This window comes from Furipterus horrens, unplaced genomic scaffold (genome assembly GCF_987537825.1).
Source record: "Furipterus horrens unplaced genomic scaffold, mFurHor1.1.pri manual_scaffold_10, whole genome shotgun sequence".
Taxonomy (NCBI): Eukaryota; Metazoa; Chordata; class Mammalia; order Chiroptera; family Furipteridae; genus Furipterus; species Furipterus horrens.
In genome coordinates, this window is record NW_028327180.1 from 26,180,381 (window position 1) to 26,206,328 (window position 25,948).

Consider the following 25,948-nt stretch of genomic DNA (forward strand, 5'->3'; position numbering starts at 1 on the left):
GACCCCCCCTCTCTTCGCAGCTGAAGGGTCCAAGGGAAAGACGGAGTCAATACAGCTTGGCTTCAGGTGCGCCGCAGGAGTTGCCCGTGTTGACTACAACGTCAAACCGCCTTAGGGACTCCGGCTCCGGATTTTCTGTAGGGGTTTACTCCCTTAGCCTTTCCCCTGAAGAGGTATGCCGCAAGGCAGCGGAGGTTTTTTGGAGTCAGAGTTTTCCTTCTCTGATGTGCCCTGACTGGAAGATCGAACCAGCAACACTTAGCTCGCAGGCCGACGCTCAATCCACTGAGCCAAACCAGCCAGGGGAGATATTTGAAAGTAAAACATCAAATATATCACAGAACATCTGTGAAGTCTGTCGGTTTATGCGTGTCATGTCAGTACAGTCTTGCCTATGTGAATCAGGAACTAGAATTTTTCAGCACACTAAAACTAAGCCAAGATTGGAGACTCATTTCTTTTCATCTAACTCTTAGTATTACAGGTCTCTCCTGTAAAAATCAACTTACAAATTAGAATAGAGAAGGAAATGCATGAGTTATCTTTCTAAAATCCAGAAAGCTCTTTTTTAGTGTTATCTTTATTAATAGCAGAGAATTTTCAGTTATTGCTATTTTATTGTTTTTATGATCCTCTTATTCCTCCCCTCTTTTATTTGTAATACAGGTAGCTTCAAAGGGACTAACAGCATTACAAACATTAGGAAATTATTTTGATTTTAATTCTTAACTTATTGAATACATATGGGTATACAATGATTCTATATAGTTGAATTGTATATGTGTACATATATAATCAATAATTTTATAGTATTTGTATCATTAATATCCCTTCTTTTCTCTTTCTATTTTTGTTTCATTTTAGTTTTTAATACTTCCAGCTTAAAAGCCATGTTCAGGATAATATGAAATAGTGTATAATTTTAAAAATGTAGTTTTTGTACGCATTTTCATTTTCATGCTAAATTCATCTGATGAATACTTTATTCTTGCTTAGGATACATAGAAAACAGCATGCTATAAATATTTTATTGATTTGACTACAAACGATTGTTTTATTTCATTGTTATTTTCTTTGTGTGTACTGTTTATTGGATATAGAAAAAGCAGACATTCATTAAAATAGTTACAGAATATGTAATAAGCTCATCCCTAAAACACCAGTAAGTTATGTGTTTGAAAAGATGATTTTTTTAAACAACTGAGCTATAAATGCAGAGTCTTAATTTGGTAGAACTTAATGTTTATTTGTTTTTTCTTTTCGATTATAGGGTAGTTGTTTGAGATTTATATAAAACTTTGACAGTTGTGCAAATCATATGTGTTTGGTGGCAAACCTCATTGCATTTTGAAATGAACTTTTGGGAGCAGCAGTTAAACTTAGGAAATTTACAATTCTTTTACCACAAGTAAAGTCTAGATTTTCAATCTATAAAATATATTTAGTTTTAGTTTAATGAAATTGGGAATTATAAAGGAAAGATTATATAAACAATTTAAGTATATACATTATATGACTTTTTGACTGAAGATATAAAAATAGAATTCATATGTTTTAATAACTATTTAGTTTTCTAGATTGCATATGAAAGAGTATACATTGCTGTATTTGTAAAGAGTGATTTGGGATTATAAAGCATTTATTTTGAGACAAAATGGGGCAAATATTATGTTTTCATAAACCTGATTGGAAAAATTAATTCATATTCATTAAAAATATTAGTTGTAAAATAAGAAGGACCTTTGATATAAGCTACTGCTGTAAACACATTTTGAAATATGTAGATTACTGGAAGAAAATTTAGAAAGTGGGGAAATATCTTGTTTTTAAAAGAAATCTTTAAAAACAATTTATCAATTAAATTTAATAGTAAATTATTGTTATTTTCTTAATAACATATCACTTTGGGAAAAATTATTTAAATTGATAGATTCTCTGTCTTCTTAGGAGATATACTGGTGCTAAATAATGTACGTGAAGAGTTATTTATCATTTCATATATGTTAATATACCCAACAGCAGTATCAATATTATCATCCAGTAAGAGGGAACATATTTCTGTGTAGGTTACTCTGCTTAGGACAAGGTTAGGCACACATTTAGGCACTTAAAGCATATTTTACTAATATGATGGTGTTCCCCATAAGGTGCACTGGGTATATTCAAAGGTCTTCTTTATATTTATCTTTACTTTGTCTTCCTAATTATGTTGGAAAATATAAAATAATATTTACCAAACTGATGGTTGAAATAACTGTTTAAGAGAATTAAAAACTGCTTTAAGAATCATAAATAAACTTGTTAAAATTATTTTGGGCATTTTAACCATCAAAAAGGTTATTCTTTAACCTTAATAACATGACCCTTCTAATATGTGACTCTTGATATTGTCTTTTAAATCCAAGAAGTTTCTTTGAGTAATATTCTTAAATTACACTTTATCAGGGTGCAGTAATGAATTTTGACTAACAAATACTGAATGAAAAGTTGCTGCTTTTGTTGTAACTGCTGCTAAAGAACAGAGACAAAAAGAAATAACTTGCCATCCAAACAGCCTTGTGCCCAAGAGAAGATGTATTCATTTTCTAATCATATGTAAGAAATTACCATAATTAACAGTTTAAGATGTACCTTATTTATTCTTGGCTCCATAGATCAGAAGTCTGGGCACTGTGTGACTAGGTTCTTGCTCAGAGATTAACAAGGCTGAAATTGATTCTTTCTGGAGGCTGTCAAGGAGTGTGCTTCCAAGCTCCTTCAGGCTCTTTGAGGTTTTAGGGCTGAGGTTCCATTTCCTTGCTTGTGTCAGCCTTAGACTGCCTTTAGCTTCTGGAGGCTTTTCACATCCCTTGGCACACTGCCCCCTCCACAAAAAAGAATCTTCCTTCTGTTGAATCTCTTTCACACTTCAAATTTGTCTCAGTTTAGGAGGGACCCAGCTTCTTTTAGGGGTTAACCTTACTAGGTTAGGCTCAGAGAGATGATCTATGTTTCAATGAGCTCAAAGTTATCTAACCTAATCATGATTAGGGGATGTCAATCTAATTTGTATTTTTAAAACTAGAGTTATATCAAGTTTCTTTTTCTTCTGATATGACTCATATTTGATAAGGTCTTAGAGATTAAGGTGTTAACTTTATTGTGATTTTAGGGACTCAAAAGAATTGGATGTTTGAAATTTTAGTAATTGGATTTTAAAAGGCTAATTTCTTTGAAATATAAATATAAACACAGGTTTTTACTCAACAGTGTTAAAATAATCTCTTTTTTTTCTGGATAAATTCTGAAAAGAGTGGTACTTAATTTATATTATGTAAAGCATATCCAACACTTTTGAGGGGTAAATGTGGATGATTAAAAAAACATTTTGAAACCCATACTTTTTGAAATGTCTGTTCTAAATATAAGTCTATGCCTATGCTTTTGTTTTAGGAGTACAAGATCCCCAGCATGAGAGAGTTATTACTGTGTCTACTAATGGAAGTATCCACAGCCCCAAGTTTCCTCATACTTATCCAAGAAATATGGTCTTGGTATGGAGATTAGTAGCAGTAGAGGAAAATGTATGGATACAACTCACATTTGATGAAAGATTTGGGCTTGAAGACCCAGAAGATGACATATGCAAGTAAGTTATCATGCTTGAAATTCCAACAGGTTGTAGCAACTGTTACCGTCTTTCAAGTCGCTTCATCTTGATGATGTAATTTTAAATGGCATCTTTTGTTCTTTTTTTGCTTGTGATCCAAGAAATATACTACCTTATTTAAGCTATGTTTCATTTTAAATTAGAATTTTTACACATACATATGCAGTAATTAGTTTCTATGTACTTTAAAAAATAATTTAAAGTAGTTTATGGTACAATATACATACAGAGTAAAACAATTTAAAATAAGGAGTAGAGAATAAAAAGCCAAGTAAAAGAATGAAGTTGTACTAGAATACATGTTACCATTAGTGCTAAAAATTTTACATTTGAGCTTCTTGATAACCAAATTGATAAAATAAATAATAAGCTATTAAAAGAAGAATCCGTATCTATAGGTACATATTACCCATAGTATCGAGTATTCATAAGTACACATGTGGATAATACACACACATAGTATGAAGAGGTTTAAATATTTCATCACACACAAAGAAAGTACAGTTCTGAAAGCAAATTAGAAATTTAGGCTAACATTATGGTTTGGCTGGTAGAAATTTATCGTTATTCTCCTAGAAGCATTCATGAAGCAAAGTCAGTTGGAGTATTTCATCCACGCAAAAGACCACCTACTGTATGTCATACAAATATTACTCTTTAAATCCTATGTGAATACACGTGTCAAGGTTGGGTGGTCTTATTGAAGATTTTTCACTTCAGTGGCATTTGTATATCATAAAAATATTTTCCTTGAGCTTCTTTGTGGGGTCCTTTATTTTTTCTTTGATATACAAGTTAAAAGAGAATTTTCATTTTATGGTAGATCACAGATAAATATTTCAATGCAGATGAAATAAACTTTGTACTTTCTGTCATCACAATTTGTATCTTTAACATTTACATGGTTAGATTTTTTTCACATTTCTTCATCTGCAACTATGCATTTCATGTTATATTTTCTTACATCTATAATCTTAGACTTTGAGAGCAGAAGCTGTCCTAGCACCTATAGAGGCACAGACAAGTAAAGCAGCTGTCCTAGATATCATTGCTATTTTATACCTAAACCAATGCTGAAATCCGTTTTCCCTGCCACCCATATTGGATACTTTTTCACAATGCTATACGAGTATACTGCACCTCTTGTCTTTTCATATATAGGATTCATGATGTTGTCAAATTGTGAAAGGTTTAAGATTTTGTCCTACTTGCAAATTAGCAAGTTAGCCTACTACTATTTCATGGATCCTGATAGAAGACAGGAGACTCTGGGATCAGAAACAAAGGACCATATTGCAGCAATAGCAGTAGCCTGAGTATTAACACTTGCTTGTGCCTCTTTCTCCAGAAGGAAAAGTCGGGCGTGAATGTATTATTAGGATTTTAGTCCTCTGTTTGACACAGTTGTAGCTTACTCATTATTTACTGATTGTGTCTTCTCCAAGGCTTCTGATGGTAGTGACATATGGTGTCTTTGGTGGAACACTGCTTTTTAACTTTTTTGTTTTTTCCTCTTCTGAAGTAAAGAATCTTTTCATTGTGTTTAATGTTTTACAAAAGAAAAAGATCATAAGAGACAGCATTTGAAAAAGGATGGATTAATCAATCTGTACAATTTAAATATAGCATAACCAGTCGAATGAGAAAATTTTAAAAAATAATTTATAGAAATGCTAAATATGCTAAATGAAATGGAGATACTTTGCTAGTTAGAATTTAAGGTGATCAAAAATTATTAATTTTTTTAAATTAAAAAATTGTTTGGACATTTTCTTCTCTTCTTGCTGTTTATAACAGAATTAATTTTGCAATAGTGTTTTCTCATGTATTTACTCTTACATTCAACGAGCGCTTCTTTAGCATGAGCGCTGTGGGAGGTAACAGGGTGATAGCAGTGGGTAGAAAGGGCTCGGGCCCTCCTGCAGTTCAGTCTGGGTAAAGGGGCAGACAGACCAGTAAACAGGAAAATAAAATAAAATCCCAGCAATCCCAGGCTATGGTAAATACAGAGTTCAGTTATTACTGTAACTGATTATATTTCGATAGCTTTGTTGACCATTTTCTAGCTTATATCATAACTGTGTATCTTACCAGTAGTGGTCTTTAAATAATTGTTATTAATTTATTTTGGAGAATTGGGAGTGGATAAAATTACTCTGCCAAGCAGACCTCAGAAACTCAAATAGTCATTGTCTTTGTTTTACTCTAGTAGATATAGCTTTCAAGGATAGCATAGGTTTCTTATATCAATTTTACAAAGTCATTACAGGTTGTGGGTGATATGAGGAAACACTGTTTAATGAAAACTATTTTAAAATATTCCTTAGTTGCTTGACCAAACAACTGAAATAAAGGAAGACAATTATTGTTCAGTCAGCTTATAGTGACCTTGGAGACCCACAAGTGTGTAATAAAAATTTATTTTCCAAGATAAATATTGTCATGAGTCCCTCCCCTGCAAGAACTGAGGGAAAGAAAGGGCAGCACCCGTCGCTGATTGGCAGGAGTTATCAAATTTTAGCCCTGAGAGAACCAAAGGTATCACATGAAGCCCTGTCCTTATGTATTAATTCTCAACCTGAATGTACAGAACTGGGCCTGAGAATAAGCAACCGGGTGTTGGACTTGAATGCAGAATTTTGGTCCTGTGCATGACGGCAAGAAAAAAAATGGGTTAAGCAAAAAACATCAGTTCCCTCCTTTTTTTTAAAAATTTATTTTATTTTATTTTTTGGTTTTTCAATTACAGTTGTCCCATTTTCTCCCCATTGCTCCCCCCCACCCAGGTCACCCCTTCTCCCACAATCATATCCCTCCCCATTGTCCATGTCCATGAGTCATCAGTCCCTTTTTAAGGTAGACTGTGGAACCTTACTGTAAGACCAGATAAAAAGGTGCACCTGGTGTCATGGATGGTGATACAGCTACTCTCTGTGGGATGCGTACCTCAGCCATTGGCAAGGAAAAGGGAGACCGGATTGGCTTTGGAATTCATTATGTATCCCTCAGGCTTTTTAAGGCCCCATCTGTATCCAAGTGCATGCAGATTGATTATGTCAACCAGTCACTTCTGTTTTAAGGAAGAAAGGGAGGGTGCATTGTAGCTGTGTATGTAAAGAGTAGTGTCTGCCAGAGTCCTCTGTTATAACTAAAAGTGATGTAGGTATTAAAGTGTAGAAAGATTGCTTATAATTTGGGAAGTATGGGAATACAATGTGTGTTAGGCCTCAAAGAATAGGTAAGAGTTTAGTAGCTGACCAGCACCTAATGAATTCTCAGTATAAGTTAGTTAAAAAAAAATAATAGGTGGACTAAAGATGAATAAGCACTCCAGACAGAGCTCGACTACAGGTGGGGTGAGTATGGAATAATTTGCAGACAATGAGTTTCCCTGGAGCATGAGATGCATTGGCAGTGACGTAAGGGGTAAAGCTGTACTGATGAAATGGATCAAGTTGTTAAGAACTCTGAATACTAAGCTGATTGATTTGGACTTCCTTTCTTATGCTGTTAGAAGCTAACATTTCCAAGAAAAAAAAGTGGCTAAGGATTTTGTTGCAGGACAGGGTCATATACTGGTTTATTTTTAGGACGAGACTACTGATAGAAGCATGCAGAATATATTGGAGGAGAGTTTGAAGACAGTTGAAATATTTGGGGGAATTTTATTATTTCTCAAACACAATATAAATATTTCTTCAGACTTATACTCTGCCTAAATAATTCTTTTGTGATTGATCCAGTAACAGAGAGCAGATTGCCCTTTTACAATTACCCGTTTAGTTGTTAACACTCTGTGTGTGTGGTGGGTCTGTGGGTACCCACGCATGTGTGTGCAAAAAAAAAAAAAAAAAAAACCCTACAGGTATCCCAGTATTTTTATTTCAAAATTACATTCTCTTTTGCCCCAAGGGACAAGTTAAGGAAAAAACAAAATGATCAGTTTCAACATTTCTGACATTAGAAGTATTTCTATTAGACAACCCAAGGAATAACTTAGAATGTTAATTGGTCATTATATTAAAGAGAACAGACGACCTTCCTCTTTCCTCTGAAGGTTAGCCCAGGTTTACATGAGCTTCAAGAAGAGCAGATGTTACAGACCAGTATTGCACCAAGTCTAGAAATATTACAATTCAGCTATAGCTGTGCCTTAACAAAATATTTCCCTAATAGATAGTGGCATAAATTGAAAGAGGGTGAGATTTAGACAAGGAAGTGTAACTTTAAGACTCTTAGTTTCAAAATTAACCAGTGAGTGTAACAAGCTTTAAAAGGAAATGTTTGGGTTATGTTACTAAATATTTCAAGAGTAGTCTTTATTCAGGTTCTGAATGATGTCATCACCTCTCTGTTGCTTTTTCTCTACCTCTATATACATACTTCTCTATAGACATACTTCCCTGTGGTTGACCTCATTCTCAATCATTTTGTCTTCATAAAATGGCAGAGAAAGCCACAGAAGTGCCAAGAGTTTAGCACTTGCAATCTTTGAAGGAGAAAGGAACTTTTCCTATGAAAGTTCTTGATAAAGATTTGGTTGGCCTGATTTGAGCTAAATCTCCATCCCTGGACCAGTTACTACAGGGGTCAGGGGCTAGAATCTATGTTACTATTCTTGTCAAGGTTTGGGTCATATGCCCATCTTGAAGCCAAGTGATAAACTGTGATTACTGGAGAAATTGTCCCTAAAAGCCAGAAAAAATTTTTTTATTTTCCCCAGAAAGAGGAAGAGGTGTGGATGGTAGAAAAATAACAATGTTCACTATTGATGACAAGGTCCAAAAGGAGCGGAAGTGCAGCTTTCAGATTCACACTTAAAGTGTTTTTTTCTTCTACCTGCACTTTAGCTACAGAATAAAGTTCTCCTTAGAGTAAAGATTTTGCCAGTGCCCTTTTCAGCAACTCTTGAGTGTAGTTAGTTCAGTGGCATAATTTATAGTTTTGTTATCCTTTGACTTCTGTAGCAACTACTTTTGTAATGTAAAAAAAAAAAAAAATCTTCCCAAAAATCTTCCCAAGAGGGCTTAAAATGAAGGGTGGGGATCTGACCAAATCTGAGATCAAGCAACTCTGCCCTTGACTAATGAGATGTTTTAGTTTTATGTTTTGAAATGTTCAAAGTCAACATTTCAAGTAGAGAAGGAATGTACCCTGCAACTCCCAAAACTCATGCCTGGTTCACCCAGTGTTCGTCTCTCAGGAGAATTTTACCTTTTTTCTTATATCTTATTCTTTCCTCCTCTACCTCCCAATATTGCCCTGTCTTGTTTGCCTTTCTTTTCCCACTTTCACTGTTCGGTTATTACCCAGAGATAACTTTCCCACATTGATTCAAAAAGAGTTTCACAGTTTGTACTTTTTGAGGATCTGGAGAATATCATGATGCTGTTCTTGGGTCATGCCTTTATTTTCCTTTGTTGCCTTACTCTCACTGGGGTGGTGATGAGATCTCTTCTTTAGGTTGTCCAACTGGCACAATTTTTGAAACAAATTCTAGGACCAAAGAAATACCCATACTATTAGCTAGCTAGCTAGCTAGTTATCTATTAATATCATTTTATCAGAAAAGAAAAACCAAGCAAGAGCAATAGAGCACTATTCAATAATAAAGGACATAAATGTACAAGTTTTAAATTTACGTTAATAATTCTGCATTAGTCTTTCTTTTCTCAGCTTCAGTGTTTTATACAGTTATATCTCCAACATTATGTTAATAATATTTTGCTATGTGAGCTTTCAAATAATACACATTCCTCAATTCACCTGGCACTGAATCTTGGAGAGCTAGACTCTGTTCAGAAACCGGCTCTTTTTATGGACCAGCCTGTCTTCTAAAGAAGTTGATCTTTATTTTAAATAGGCTACCTCCTCTGGTATTCATAATGCTGGCAGATGCTGACTTAGGATTTATTTCTAGGTGATGATGAAATTGTTTTAAATTAATATATTTAGCAAAACCCTTCCAAGTTAAGCTTAAATGATTTGATTGCATCTGGTTCACATGTGAAAGTACAGAATGGTCATTAAGGACCACCTTGCTTTCCTCCTTGGCAATATTGTTCATACATATGAACATGCATATGATACAAAATGTGTCTCTATTCCATGTTTACTCAGGTAACATAGCATAACTGAGTCCCAGTTGACTAATTCTGTGAAACTAGATGTAACTAATTATCATTCAGTAAAACTTAAAAAAGACAAAGAATAAAGAACTTCTCATAGAAATCAAGGAGAAAGTTCTTTTATTGGATTAAAATATTTAAAGAAAAATGGTATGATAAGGACCTCACTTCAACTTAACATTTCATTAAGTCAGATCAAGAGAACCATATCTTAATGTATTGCAGTGCTTTAAGGTGAGGGTTTGTGGTGACTATAACTGGCCTACGAGATTAGCTGAAACTGAGTGTTGGTTATGATGGGTGCTTACATAAGACATTTCATGGCTTAAGAACCATTGGCAGAACTTCTGTGTATTCATAGGTATTCACTCAGAGGTGGGCGATGAGTAACTACAGGTGGGTAACTACAGGTGTCCCCTGCTTTTTAAAAGTCTGTGTTGCCCCACTTTGCTTTTTATGAAAGACCTACATTAGTACCTGTTTTTGCTAACTGAAAGAAATCTGAAGAGGATTTCTGCATTTATGAAAAACAGCAAAAATAGTGTTCAGCATCTGTTTTCCAGCAAGTGTTACAGAGGCAGCATGCAAACCAAGCAGCTGTGGCAAACCTCCAAGCTCCTGCCCTGGGAACTACACTCAGCATCTCAGCATAAAGCTGTTATAGCTCTGAACTGTGTCTGTGGGCATCCGAGCTTTATCTCAAATTGCATTTGTACATTCGTGAGCAAGATGTGTCTGAAGGTATCAAAAAAGACCAAGAAAACTTCTAAGGTGTTAGGCTAATTAAGAGTTTCCATTGTGGGGAATGAAATAAAGACATTGTGTATATATTAAATTTGGGGCCTGGGAATGCTCAGAATTTTTCCATATAAATTACTGGTAATTGCTTTCTTGCTTATGCAATTTCAGCTTACATTAGGTTTCATAATAGCAACTCTGCACTTTCAGATAGTGAAGGGAACCAGTGCTAATTTGGGAAGTGAGAATATTCAATTGTGCTTTTGCTCCGGGTACCATACTGATCACTTAGATTTTTTTAGGATGACTTGGCAACTTATATGAAAGAGTTTAACTCACTAGGAAGAACACAGGCCTGGAATGCCTCACAAGTTTCAGGTTCACTTCTGTCATTTACTACTAGCTATATGGCCTTGGTGTAATAACTTGGCCTGCTTTACCATTATAGGCTTAAAATATAATATAATGGGGAGAGGCATTGGGTGAAGATTTAAGTCTTTTTTAACACTGAATGGCTGTGTAGACACTAACATTTGTTTTGCCTTCTTCCAAACAGGTAATATTGTTATAAAAGTACTTTGAAAATATTAAGGTTTAAAATACTATAATTTTTTCTATTTCTTTTGAAGAAGAATCACTTCCGATTTCCTAAGCTGTTGACTCATACATGATCCTTTGGGTTACAATCCATTTTTAATTTGTTATTAGTTTTAAATGATACCTTCTTAAAATTTTGATAAACTCCAAATTACAATCAGTTACATAAAGGCAATTTTCTGGAAATGCCACTACTGTAACATAGTCTTGTTCATTGTCCTGTCACTGCACACCTTCTCTGAGTGAGTTATGTAACATATTACCTGTGTCTTACTTGGCCCCATCTCTTTCTATTTTTTGAGCTAAGAAGAATCTTCTTCTTTTAAGTTAAGTGTAATATGACAGATATGTCACTGCTTAGAAATTCATCAGGTGCTCAGCTGGGGGTTGATTTTTTTTGTTGTTGTTATTTTCAAACTCTTCACTGTATGACTCAAAACCATGAAGAATTCCTAAAATGCAATGGAACCAAACTTTTTTTTTTTTTTTTTGAGTCAGTGTGTGCTGCTGGCAATACATTTTGAAACTTTACTGCCCAAAGATATTTTTTCCACAAAAAGAGTTATTTCTCATAGTTATTTCAAGCCCTCGGAAACATTTGAATGAGTTTTCAAATCTTAAGTACACGATGCTCGGCGTCTGCCGACACACAGACCGTTTCCCCATGTGGCAGCTGATTTAACCCCCTACTCCTTTCTCCCCAGAAACCACATGCACTGACTTCAAAAACTTTATCTACTTCTTGACCTTTCTGTCTGCAGCTCTCCATCTCAGTCCCTCGGTTTGAACAAGCAAGCTAGTTCAGGACAGCAAAATATTTGTGTAAATGGAACCAGTCATAATTTATTGCTTTTAAAATTATTTCATGGGATTGTGGTAGCCACTGTTTTTGCTGAGGCATCGGGGTTAATCTCAGTGGAAATGAGGCCTGAAATCTATGTCAGCCTAGGGTATTTTGAGGAGAAGAAAATGTCTCTGATCAGTTTACCTACTATATATCTGGATTAAGAATTTACAAATAAGTGACTGTTAACAGTAGGGCGCTGTGCTGCAAATTCTGATTCTCTTCTTCAGAGCTTAGCAAAGTTCAGTTACTTGTTTATATAGCTCAACAATTGGAATATAAAGAATGTCTTAGAATATAAAGAGGCATTTTCAAAATCTGTTCAAAGCTTTCCAGGTAGTCTGAAAAGGAAGGGAAGAAAGAGAGAACAAGGGAAAGAGGGAGGAAGAAAGCAAGGGAGGGAAGGAAATTACCTGAATGTTGCAGGCTATTTGCAGACTGCGTTCTTTTTGTTTGTTTATTTTTTCATGTTGTTTATTAGAAAGAGAGAGGGAGGGAGGGAGAGAGACAGACAGACAGACAGACATCAATTTTTTCTCTCTCCCATTTATATATTCATTGGTTGGTTCTTGTGTGTGTCCTAACTGGGGATTGAACCCACAATCTTGGTGTATCAGAACAATGCTCCAACCAACTGAGCTACCCAGCCAGGGTCGTATTCCTTTTCTGATGTTCGAAAGTTGCTGAGGGCCTGGGTAAAGAAGCCAATTAGAGAGGTGCCATTTATTGAGCACCTCCTATTTGCCAAGCCCTGAGCTAGTTAGTTACCCTCATGGACTCTAATCTTCTAGCAATCCTGCACAGTAGGTATTATCCTTATTTTACAAAGGAGAATAAAGGCTAAAAGAGGACATGAAGATTGTCCAAATATACAGAGTAGTAAATGTTAGAGATGGTATTCAAACCTTTGTTCTCTAAGGTATAATATTATATAAGAATAGAATTCTCACAGTCTCTATTAGCTGCTAGATTGTTTGCTAGGCAATGAAAACATCATTATGTTTTTCCTGTTCATCATAAAACTAAATAAAAACAATAGCTTGTAAAAGAGTGTAAATCATTAAGTAATAAAGTCATTATCACTTGAACAATTTACTGCCCATTTGATGATTTTGATAATAGTTACTGGTTTACAACATATAATTCCATCTACAAACTGTTTGCTAATAAAAGGAGTTTGTGGTCATCAAATCTTTTAAAATTGATGCAAAGTTCAAATTTAATTATGCTCTGGTTTACTGTGCTGTGGTTAGATTATGTGAATTTACTCTCCTATAATGAGGTATTTAATATGTGCTTATTGAACTCCCATCAAAGTTAATGAGGCCTGAGCAACAGAGCAGATGTATGAGCATAACCTTGCCCTCAGGGAATATCTACACTAGCCAGAGATACCTATGCTAGAAAGAAACAAGGTAATTTGAAATTAAATGCTAAATTGTGAAGAACAGAATATATTTGCAAGGTATAGAAATCTAAACAGTAATGAATAGCTTGATAGGAGGTCATTAGCAGGATGTCTGTCAAGAGACATCAAAACTTAATATTTACCTTCATGAAATCACCACTAAAATGTGGCCTTTAGGTGAGATAACTCAAAATCTGAATTGAATGGTACATTGAACTGTGATCAGTTTCTCAACAACAAGCTTATATGAACACAACTGTCAAAACACCAGCTTATAACCCAGAATTATATGTATTCCATGTGAGTGAAAAATAGACTGTCCAAGGCTCTGAGTTGCTGGAGAAGGAAATAAATTCCTGTTGATAGTTTTGCATGCAGCCCGTGTGACAGTATATGTTCTATGAAAATGGCATGATAACATAAGGCCTGGTTTTATGTAAAGAGCCTCGCAGTGGTGCAGAGAAATGGTGCATGGAAGGAGGAGGAGAAAGTGTGTGGGTTGAGAGGCTTTTGTGGAGGCTACTGGAATAATCTGGATTTCTGTATGAAGAGAAGAAATAACAAAATATTTTGAAATAAACAAAAATAGGTGAACAATTTGTGAGATAGACCATGTGTGACAGAAAAGAGGGATTAATCATCGAACACTTCATTGTTCATTAATCGCCTGTTTAAGAAGGCAGGTGAGGAAGAATTAGAAAGAAAGCTCATCTTCCATCTGGCTTGTTACTTCCTTGGAAACTGATCAGCAATAGGGATACGCTTGAGTTCACTAAGGAATATGTAGTGAGTACTACTTTTGTGTTCCGTGGTCTCTATTGAGGAAGAGGCATGTGTCCTCAGCTGAGCTTTCTGTGGGGTCTGAAAATGTCCCTACTCAGGGGAGGCACATTTGAAAAAGAAACAGTAAGATACCTAAATTGTGGAATTAAATACAGCACGTTACGTAACAGGTATGAAGATAGTATGCCAAGTGCATGGAGCAAATCAAAGTGTTCACCATAGCAATGGCTACTATGTGAGAAAATGAAGGTTAATGTTATAATGAATTTCTAGAAGATAGTGTCTAATTTATTACTTTGAGTAAAGACTAGTGTACTTTTTTAAAAAGCTGTTGGCGTGTTTTTGAGAAAATTAGTTATGCTAATTTGTGAATAGCCAGAATTAGAGAAAAAAAGGGGGAAAATGTTTACTATAAATATTGGTTATATAGGAACACTTCAACACCATGACTATTTGGTAGTATACTCTGTCTACATATATTTGTATATGTGTGTATCTTAGCATATTATGTGTGTGTAAACTCATTCATCTGTTCATCACACAACAGTCAGTTATTACCTGTTGCATGTCCTCCAAATGCTGCGCTAAATCTGGGGAATAAAAAAAATTCTTAGCAGGGCCCCTGGCCTCCAGAAAGCATTGACTAGGAAGGGGACAAGCGTTTAAAAAGTGTAATTCAAAATCGTAATGGGTGTGGTGTGGACCATCTGTGAAATGTTTCGACCTTTGCCTCTGGGACTCACACGCAGCTTCTCAGAGCAGCTCCTACTTAGCTCAAATCTGAAGAATAGGAGAAAACATGCCAAGTGGAGCATTGGAAGTAATATTATGGATAGTAAGAGGTTTAAATCAATCAACGTTTCAAATATTGAGCACGGAATCCTTTGTTTTAGAGGATTCCGTGCTGAATATTTAAAACGTTGCCATTACGCAATTTCTAAGTATATCCAACGAAATGTACCGCTGTTATGTGCTTGGAACCCATTAGTCATAACTTGGTGATGTAAAGTACGTTCTTGACCTATGACAAGAATATTATTGCTGGAGTTGCTGTGCTAAAAAAAAAAAAAAGTGATCATATTTGCCATCTGGTGAAATATGCTGTCTCGCCCAGGTTGAGCTTCAGAGATGACTAAAGCACCAAGTAGCCCACAGCTACTCAGTTGCCCAAAGGCCTACAAGTAGAATGAAAGGTTGTCTGTGTTTCCTCAGATCCCTGCATTGAAGTTTTGGGTGAGGCACAGAGAGAATGCCCATGGCTTCATCTTTTATTTTCTTTCATCGTTTGAAATACTTCAGTTCTTCTACCAGTCAAATGGAATGGACCGCTGCTTATGCCACAATGTCCACAGTAGACGAAGTCTGGGGATATGAAGACTTAAAATAAATGCAATTTCTGCCTTTAAAGAGCTTATATTCTAAGTTTAGTTTTAGAATTACCCTATGTTATACAATATATTAAAACCATTTAAATGTATATTTTCATGTTTAAACTCTAGTTTCAGTGAAAATGAAATCAGCTTTGTAATTGATACCAGAATACATGAATTACTACAAGTGGCTACTTGTTGGGCCTTGATTTTGTCTGTATGTGTAGCAATTAACACAGTTTTTCTGAACTAATGAAATCTATCTTCTGTTTGGTTCTATCAAATTACTTTAATAATATTAATCAGAGGTTCTCACATTACCAAATGACTTGGTGTGTTTCTCTTTATTTTTATTATATTTGTGTTTATAAGACTAATAAAATTAGGAAGTGAAATGAATGATTGGTTCTTGGCATTTTCAGAGAGGGAAGTTGAGGTAATTAGTAGGTAGATAAAAATTTCTGGATATATGAATAGAAGTCATGAGATAATACAAAAAGGCTATCCTATTTCTGTCAAGAAATGAGAATCTAAGGGAAAACATCTGGAGCAAAGGAGGAAATGGAGTGAGTGATACACTTGAAACAGTTAAAAACTGCTAAATTTTCTGGTAGCATAGGACCCTATTAAAGGCTATGGTAGGAATCCTGGTTATTAAAGCACCTTGAAGGGGTAATTTTAACAGGAAAAGGAAAGAAATAAGTACAGAGCAAAAGGAAAATTTTAAAAGTGAGAAGAGGAAAATAAAACAAACCTAAAGCCAGAAAAACCTTGCCTAGGGAGATTGCCCAGAAAGGTGCATTTAGCCAACTGGGCACTAAGCCTAGTAGTTTTTATTTCCTGTTTCATGCTGCAAAATATGAAGTAATCGCCTTAGCAGGACTCAATACAGTGATCAAATCACCTAACAATCTGAAATGTTTCCTTTCTTATGAAGATTTTTGTTTTGTTTTGTTTCTTGAGAAATGTCTTTTTTTTTTTTTCCAATCACTCTATAATCAGGTTCTGTAGCAAATATAATCCCATATATACCATATATCTTTGGTCATGGGGAAAAAAGTGAACACATGAGTCAAAAAGTTGTTTTCATATTTTTCACATGTGGTATGAATAGGATGGATGGTTTCTCTAATTTCTGATATTCTAAATTTCTCATGAACGAGGTTAAATTTTTTTTGTCAAGATTTGAAATCGCAGAGATGTTATTAATGTCTATACTTCACTAAATTTTCATTAAATGGTTTATTTTAGTCTCTGCAGAATCCAGTTTTCTAGTGAAGATTGCTTGTTTCAAAATTGTTAAGTAAACCTTTTTTTTTAATTGAATTTATTTGGGTGACATTGGTTAATAAAATTATACAGGTTCCAGGTGTACAAATCTAAAATACATCATCTGTATATTGTATTGTGTGTTCACCACACCAAGTCAGGTCTCCTCCCCTCACCGTTTATTCCCCACTTCCCTTCCTCCACCTCTCCCCACTCTCCTTTACCTCTGGTAATCATACAGGTGTCTATGTCTATAAAGTTTTTGGATTTTTTTTTCTTAATACTTTTTTACAAAAATTGATACCAGCCTTTACCTAATTCTGTCTCTGGCATTCACATACTTTTTAAAAAGTCTTTGAAGTGTGCTAAAAGATTAATTGTATAGATTGATAATCGACATCCTTATAGTAAATATATGCTTACCTACAGTAATATAAAAATGAAGGCAATATAAGTATCATTTTACCTATTATATCTATACTCTTATTTTTTATTTCCTAAATATACACATGTATGTGTGTGTGTGTATGTGTGTGTATATATATATGTGTGTGCGTGTGTGTGTGTGTGTGTGTGTATATATATATATATATATATATATATATATATAATGGGTTGGCCAAAAAGTTTGTTTAGTTTTTTCTGTACGATGGCTCTAGTAATGCTTAGTTGTCTTTAATATCATTTAAAACAATTTTGTTAGATCGTATTGTGACAGCTGCCATATAAGCATGCATTTAAAAAATCATCAAAATTGGATAATTTGTGTGCAGTCATTTTAATATTGAAGATGGAAGAATATATACAACATTTCTGGTGCATTATGATTTATTTTTTCAAGAAAGGTAAAAATGCAACTGAAATGCAAAAGATTTGTACAGTGTGTGGAGAAGGTGTTGTGACTGATCGAATGTGTCACAAGTGGTTTGCAAAGTTTCTTGGTACCATTGACATTTTGGCCAAATACTTCTTTGCTGTGGGGCTGTCTCATGCATTGGAAGATGTTTAGCAGCACCCTGGCCTCTACCCACTAGAAGCCAATAGCGTGAGATAGCCAACATTCTCAGAATATCCAAATGAACAAAGTTATTTGTGAAAATAAAAATGTGCCTTTTACTTTATGGAAATAACTAAATGACCTTTTTGGCCAACCCTATATGTACCCCACATATATGTAAATATATATTCATATATTCTATATAGTGATCACAGAGAAGATAGAAATCATACAAAATAGAAGTAAATTTCCTGTTAATTGTTTGAAATATCCTTATAACTTAGACAGTATAGATGAATAAAAAACTAGAGAGTTTAGAAAACTAAGAATTTTCATTAGATAATAAAAATTTCTTATCCAAAGAGTCAGATGGAACTTAAGTCAAATGAATTTTGAAATGTGCTTTTGTGTTGTAAAGGCTGACGTTTGAAGGTGTGATTTGTGCTACACAGTGAATAAAAAGGATTTTGTTCTGCAAGACAGCACTTGAGCCTATGGTAGCTGTAGGTCTCCCCCATTTACCAGTTGGCACTTTGGAAGTGTTTTCTAAAAGTGGCTTAGTTGTAACATTTATAGTGGAGGTGGAGCCACTTCCCTTGAGAGGGTTACGACTTCTAATTTGGACCTTGCGTAGCAGCGCACTGCACTGTGTAGTGCATTTGCTTAGCCTCTCAACACTTCCATTAGTATATATTTCATAATGCATTGGTAGTTGTAAGTTGGCTTTTATAGATATTGCCCAAGTTATGATAACTTCATGATAATAGTGCTAGACATACAGACCTTGGAAAATACTAAAAGATTCTAGAAAACATTTTTTTATTTTTTTAAAATTTTCGATTTATTTATTGTTTTTATATTACAGTTGTTCCACTTTTTTCCCCATTGCTCCCTCCCACACAGTCAAAAGGAAATGTTTTTGGCTCTCAAACCAGAAAAAAAGAGTTAAGATTTTAATAAATAACCTTCTATACTATCTAGTTAATTTCTTTATTTTGCCAAAGAGGCTCTTAAAGCAGCCTAGAGCCATTTTATATTGTAATACCTATTTCCTTAAAATAAATTGTTCATCAATCAGGATTGTAATATTCTGTTCATCTATTTATGTTTGTTAAATTACAAGTGTTTGGATCTGTTGTTGCTAATGTCAAAAGTTAAATAATGAACTATGCTAGAATGCCTAAAAGTTCTTTTAAACTCTGAGAAGATTTTTTTCAGAATGCACTTAGGAGAAATTATTTCATTATAAAATAAATATTCAATAAATATAAATGCTCAAAATAAATACTTAGAGTTTTTTAACATTCATATTCAAGACTTGTACCTGAAATTCTCTGATATCCTGAAAGGATTAACATTTACACTTTACTTTGGCATATTCTAAAAGATATTCACCATATCATTTTCATAGACGTGATCACCAAAAGGTAAATCTGCATATCTAAATAGATGAGTTTTTTAAAAATACCTTATGTTGCTGATCAGCCATTTAAATATTTTCTTTTCTTTTAAAATCAGGCCTGAAGTCATGGTAAGGTTTTTATAAGTATTACGTGAAGCATGTCCCAATTTTATTATCACACTACTTAAATGTTTCTCTTAGCCTTGGGTAAATTCACGCCTAGAGTACCTTGGTATTTGTAAGTATAGGGATGATACAGCATTGGTAATAAATGAAAGAATCTGACCTATGGCAAAAGTCTTCAAAGACGCCTTGATTAATGATGTCACGACCTTTGATAAATATATTTAGGCAATGACATTCAGCTACTCAAAGATTGCGCAAAAGGAGCAGCTTGTAGGCACCTTTTTGTAGTGGTTACGTTTGGGTTTCCTAGTGCCTGGAACAGTTTTGAGGGTGGGTAGATGAGAGAGCATCGTCATAGCTTTTCCTTCTTAATCTTAAATTTTGATGCCCTTTAAGTACCACTTGATATATACATTCCCATATTAATAGTCTTAATATCCTGAGTTCAATAATTGGAATGCATTGGAGGCAGTCCTACATTTTCCTATACCCATCTACCTCTACTGGCACATTCTCTCTTTATTATTACCATGTGTATTTGAAGTAGAAGGGACAATGACAAGGTGATAATTTTTTGAGAGAAAAAAATTGCTTTAGTCTAAGTAGTATGTATACTTCGTTTTTAAATTTAGTTCCTCAACTTTTTTCCAGTACTACAGTGGTTCAGTTGTTGGCACATACAATAAAGGTGTACAGGGGTGAGCAAAAGAAGGTTAACAGTGATAAATAACACAATAATAAATAAATAAATAATAATACAAGAATAAACTTTTATGTACTCACAAATGTAAACCTACTTTTGCCAATCCCTGTATTGTCAAGTATTCGTGTGAACTGTTATTTAATTATTACTAATTTAATAGTGACTCACTCAATATGCATTTAATAAATAACCACATGCCACAGAACATCTCACTAGGCAGGCTTAAATGTTAATGAGAGTTTTTTGTAAAACAATTTGCATGATAGTAGTGGAGTACTAAATGTGGTCTTCAGAGTACAGAGGAACACTAATATACCAAATCTCTGACTTGACATATTCTAAATATTGGCATTATTTCCTTAATGGTACAATGATATAAGGTGGTGTTTCTATAGAAATATATAGCTACACAGAGGCAGTTATAGACTGAGAATAGGTCTACATATCAACAACTGATCAATCTTGGAAAAAATGCTGAGCAAATGCTTTTTATGTATTAATTCATTTAATCCCCACAATTACTAAGTTGATGTTATTATTGTGTCTTTTTTAGGATATAGGATATAAAATACTGACACACAAAATGTTTTTATTATTTTTGCAATTTATTGATGAATCTGTCTTCTACTACAGTGAAAGGAGCAACTGTTAATAATAATAACAAACATATATGCGCTTATATTGTTTCAGGCAAGTTAGATTCAGTACAGATCTCCCACAGGGGAGAATGTCTGAGGAGGCTGTGGTCTGCCATGAGCCAAAAGTAGTGATCTACACAACTTATCACTGTATGAAGGACTCTGGGGTCCACTCTTACTGAGTGGAGTCTCCTAGGGATTGCATATATGGTTGCAATGATAACAATTATTTAAAAATGATTATTGATCCACTTAATTGTTAAGGGCTATTCTAAACACCTTATATGCATTCTGTCATTTAATTCTCACAATGATAATTAATTAATAGTTTCCTCATTTTAAAGACATTCTGGAGAGTTTAAATCAGAATTCTCAATGGTGGATTACAAATAGTGACATATTGAGTTGCTAAGTCTTTGTTGTGTCCTGTTTAACTAGAAACAGTATCTGTAATGGCTAAGAATACGAGCTCTGGAGTCTAAAGCAAGATTTCTGCCTAGTTCCGTTAGACTTGACTGTAACTACTTTTGCCTTGTTATATTACCTTCCTGTACCTCAGTTTTCTCAGCTATAATATGGGTATAAAAATAGTAGCTATGAAGAAGATTGAGTTAATATTTATCAGGTATCTGGTACGTAACATGCACTACATACCATTTTCTCTATTAGTATGATTATCATTCTGTACAAATATTTTAGCAGCTTTGTTGGGATTTTCATAAATTATGGTAAATTTATGCTTTTTTGTCATTTAGTAATATTGTGTGTATTTCCTCATATAGTATTTATACTCTGTTGGTTAACTACTATGCTTATACTTTATTGGTTAACTATTGTGCATTTTATAAGTCTGCAATGAAACACTTTTCCTTATTCAGTTTCTGTTTTTTGCTGTCATAAAGAAAAAGCATTGATATTTGTATATTGATCCTATATTTAGTCACTTCGCTAAATTCTTTTCTGATTCCAGATGATTTGTAAAGTCAAAAACTTTGGAGTCATTTTTTTCTTTTATACCCCACATTAACTTGTATCATCAGGTTAACCTTAAAAATATATACATACAGCATGTGACCTTCATCCCCTTCCAAACTCCAAGCCACCTCATTCCTCACATGATTATTTCCAAGCTTTTCCAGTCGCTGGGCTTACCCTACTATAGTCTATATCAAGGGAATTCATTATCCACTAAAAGTCATTTTCTTCTTCTTTATCTATTACAATGTTTATTTTCATTCAAGTCTTACTAAAATAGCTACAACCTCCCCCTAAAACCTGAAAATAATGCTCGTAATGGTCAACTCAGTCTTTGTTCTAACTTCAATGAGAATGACTACTATAAAATTTACAGTTAGTTTCAGTTAAGTGATTTTTTACCATGAAAGTTTTCTGCTATTCACTTTGCTTAATTTTTATATGAGTAGTTAATTTATCATGTTGTTTTAGAATTTATTAATATGATCATATTTTTAATATTCTAGAAGGTCATATTTACATTCTCATGCTCAAGAACTAAATCCATACTCTATCATGAAGTACTATATCTTTTAATCCAATGATGGATGATATTTGATTAAATTGTACTTGGGATTTTCATATTTTCCTCAATTTATGAGTGAAGTTTGTTTTAATTTGTAATGGTTGGTATTGACATTTGAAGGAACTTTGATGCAAAGTTTTTTCCAATTATAAGAGATTTTTGTTTTCCAGCTTTATTCGGATATAAGTGACACATAATGTTGTGTAACTTTAAGTGTTGATACACTTACATTTTGCTGTGTGATTACCACCAAACAGCTAACTAGCACCTCCATAATGCCATATAATTCCATTTCTTTGATGTGGTAAAAACATTTAAGATCTAGTCTCTTAGCTACTTTGAAGGATAGAATACAGTATTTTTAACTGTATTCACAAGACTTAAGCCAACTTATTTTATTGTTAATTAGACAGATATCTGTCATTTTTAATTTTTAAAAATATTGCTTATATAAAATTAGAATTAAAGGTTCTTTTAAAGTCAAACGGAACTCTCCTATGAACCCCATACCATCGATTCTTTTTCATTTATCACTGTTTGACAATCTTTTAATTTCTTTTAGAGTTCTTCACTTTTTCTGCATTTTTCAGTCAACTCTGATAATTTGCTTTTATAGTAAGTCACCCATTTCATGAAGCTTTTCAGATTTAATTGGCACAAAGTTGCATAATTTTTAATACATTTTCATCTATGATTGTCTTCTCTCCCAGTCCTCACATATAAATTCTTGATTCATACTCTCTGTCTCATTCACTCTCGCTCTCACTGTCCCTTCTGCAAACCAGCTTTTGCTTTTAATTCTAAATTCTAATTTTGTTCTTGAATGTAGTTTTTGCCTTTGTTAATTTTCAGTTCATACTTTGTTTTGCTTAATTTTTCTAGCTCTATAGATTGAATATGGGTTCTAACTTTGAAGTTTTTTTATTCTGTAATAAGATAAGTTTATTGTCTTAATTTTCTACCATGTACTATCCCACCGTGTACAACGTAACTGTATCTCACAGGTAGAACTCGCATATTTTCATGAGAATTACTCCATCTTGTGTCTTCATTCAGTCCTCTGGTGTGTGCTTGTTGGTTTGACTAACACACCTCCTACATAGGTTTACAACTCTCCATAAAGAATTAGAGTGCCTAAATATAAATATTACCAAACTAATTAAAATAAATATCTGTAAAATGTACATGTCCACATTATCAAGTTAACTGGTTGGTTTTATTTGAATGGCTCTTAATGTCTCTGCATCCATTGAACAGAACTATTTGGCTAATTTGAACAAAGACACACAGGCCTTAAAAGAAAGGAAACATAATCATGCACATATAATTTAAATATAGTACACAGTACCACTTAGCACTTTAGACAGTGAGCTCTGGAGTTCACTGTCAAAATTGTAGCCTTGGCTGTACATTTAGTTGCTAACCTTGGCCAGCTTTCCTTTATTTTATAAAATGGGCATCATAACAGTATCAATTTTTTTATGATTTTGGTGAAGATTAAATGAGTTAATGTATAAAAAGCAATTAATAATATAATTATTATTTTAAAAAAATATTTTCAATGTAAGTTAAAGCATGGATAAACACTCTGGTGTCCAAATAGGGTTCTAGAATTTATATTCTGGATATGAAGAGTATTCTGCGAAACTGAATCTAAGCCAATAAGCACTGTAGAATAAGTGCCATTCTGTTAATTTTATTACCTTTCCCAGTAAGCTCAGACTCTAGCTGACATAGACGAGGCTTTTTTAAGATCCACATTTATTTGTTCACAGGGTTTCACACCATGCTCAGACTCAATAGTTCATGGGGTAGGTTTAATTGATGGAGCTTTAGTTAATATGAACTGGAAACAACCTGTTTTGCAGGGTTGGTTTATTTTTGTTGAAGGAAGTTGGGTGTCTGACAGTTATGTTTACCAGTGAATTGATTTCATTGGTATGCTCCTTACAATTCTTAGGAGTACGAAAACACTCTTCCTAGCCTCACAGTTTTTAAATTCCCACATGAGAATGAAAATTTTGTCTACAATACCAGACTTGTTTGTTAAACATAAAAGAACATAAATCCTCCTGGGTCCCCAGGGGTATGTTAGAGAAAGGGAGTGATCATTATAAACCACTTAGCACTGTGTGCTGTGTATCATGTTGCCGTGAGAAAGTGATGTTTGATTGGCTCATAAAATAAGTTTAGTAAATCCTTTAAATACTGATGTGAGCAATTGTGTATCTTGGAAATTAATACCTAAGAGTGTATTTTAAGATTACTATGTCTTCAGGACAGTCACCTGGGAAGATTTCTACATTTAAAGGTGATTATGTTTTGTGATTTCACTTTTCTCTGTCAAATGGATTTATCACCTCCCTTTCATTTGGCTAAGACCTATAGAATAATCTTTTGTCATTGTTTTCTGTCTTTATTTTCTTCTTGATGTTTTGGATTATATTGTAGTATATCAACCAATCAACTTCTGCATTGAATCCCATATCCTGCAAATGGCATTCTATCAGAAAAAAAGGAAAATTTCAAATTGTTAGGGAAAGTGACTAGATTTAATGCATTAGTCTTTTTCCAACCACAGTATATTTTCAAACAACTTAAAAAGAAATATGATATCGAGCTGCAATGGTTTTTGTTCTATTTTGTGTTTTGAAGAGTTGATAGCAACAATGGGGCCTGCGAATACTTTTCAGGCAGATCTTCACTTGGTCCATTTTATATGATCTTGGATAAGATCTAAGTTTTTTAAAAAATGCTATTTTTGTAACTATATCCTTTAGCAAGATTTACTGTTCTGATTAAGAGGGAAAACTAAGTTTAGTAAATAATGATATGAATTAATAATTTTCAATTCCATAGACATCTAAAGAGTTATTGAGTGTGACCATGAAAATTAGTGGTAGAATAATTGGATGATTGTTACATGATACCACTTCTGAAAAAAAATCTTAAAATGCCTAATTTACTATAAAACGATTAGTAGTATATCTTAGGTTCTACTGTTTTATAAGCAAAGAACACAATACTTTTTTTAGAGGTTCATTTCATTTAACCTTCACGGAATGAAAAACTATATAGTTTTTAAAGCACTCTGATAAATGTAGGTGCCAGACTTGTGGGAGCATATAGAATTAAAAGCCAGCTGTCTACCTGCACATCCAGAAATTGTCATAAAGATTAGTGGGTTTTTTTAATGGCATCAAATTTAGTAGAAACTTCCATGAAAAAATAACACTTTACCTGTCACTCTCCTCTTATTTGCAGAACAGTGGTTTTTATATCAAGGTATAAGTTAGATAAGACCACTGTGAGACTTCTGTGTTCCTTAATGAATTCTTAACATGTATAATCCATGTATGTCCATGTATGTCCATATATGGCCAATAACTCCTTTTTAATATACAACAGTAAAATAAAGAGTTACGAGAATAGTTAGTTTTTAGGTTGTTCCATATGGTATACTTTTCTTTTTAAGCTTTCTATTAGAAAGATTGTAATAGTTATTTTGAAAATGGTTTGAAGGAGAAATTTGGCTGTATGTGTCTTGCCCAAGCAGTGTATTGCACACGACTTCATAACTGCCGAGTCTTTGATCTTTCTTCTCGACGGGCTCTGCTCATGGTAGGTAGTCCCCCTCAGTCACGTGGCTTTCCTCTTGTTTCCCTGCTGTTCCTTTTCAGGATGTTTTTGTATAGGAGCCTCTCTTTCTACCCACACTTTAAATGTTGTTCCCTGGCATTCCTCAAGTATGTGATG

General features: G+C 33.9%; 1 protein-coding gene across 1 annotated transcript in view; it reads left to right on the plus strand.

Moving 5' to 3' along the window:
• PDGFC (platelet derived growth factor C) overlaps nt 1-25,948 on the plus strand; it is a 174,742-nt gene that overhangs the window by 88,281 nt on the left and 60,513 nt on the right. The window contains exon 2 of the mRNA XM_090288991.1: nt 3,433-3,628. Coding sequence (XP_090145117.1) covers nt 3,433-3,628 — 196 coding nt within the window. The remainder of the gene's footprint in view (nt 1-3,432; nt 3,629-25,948) is intronic.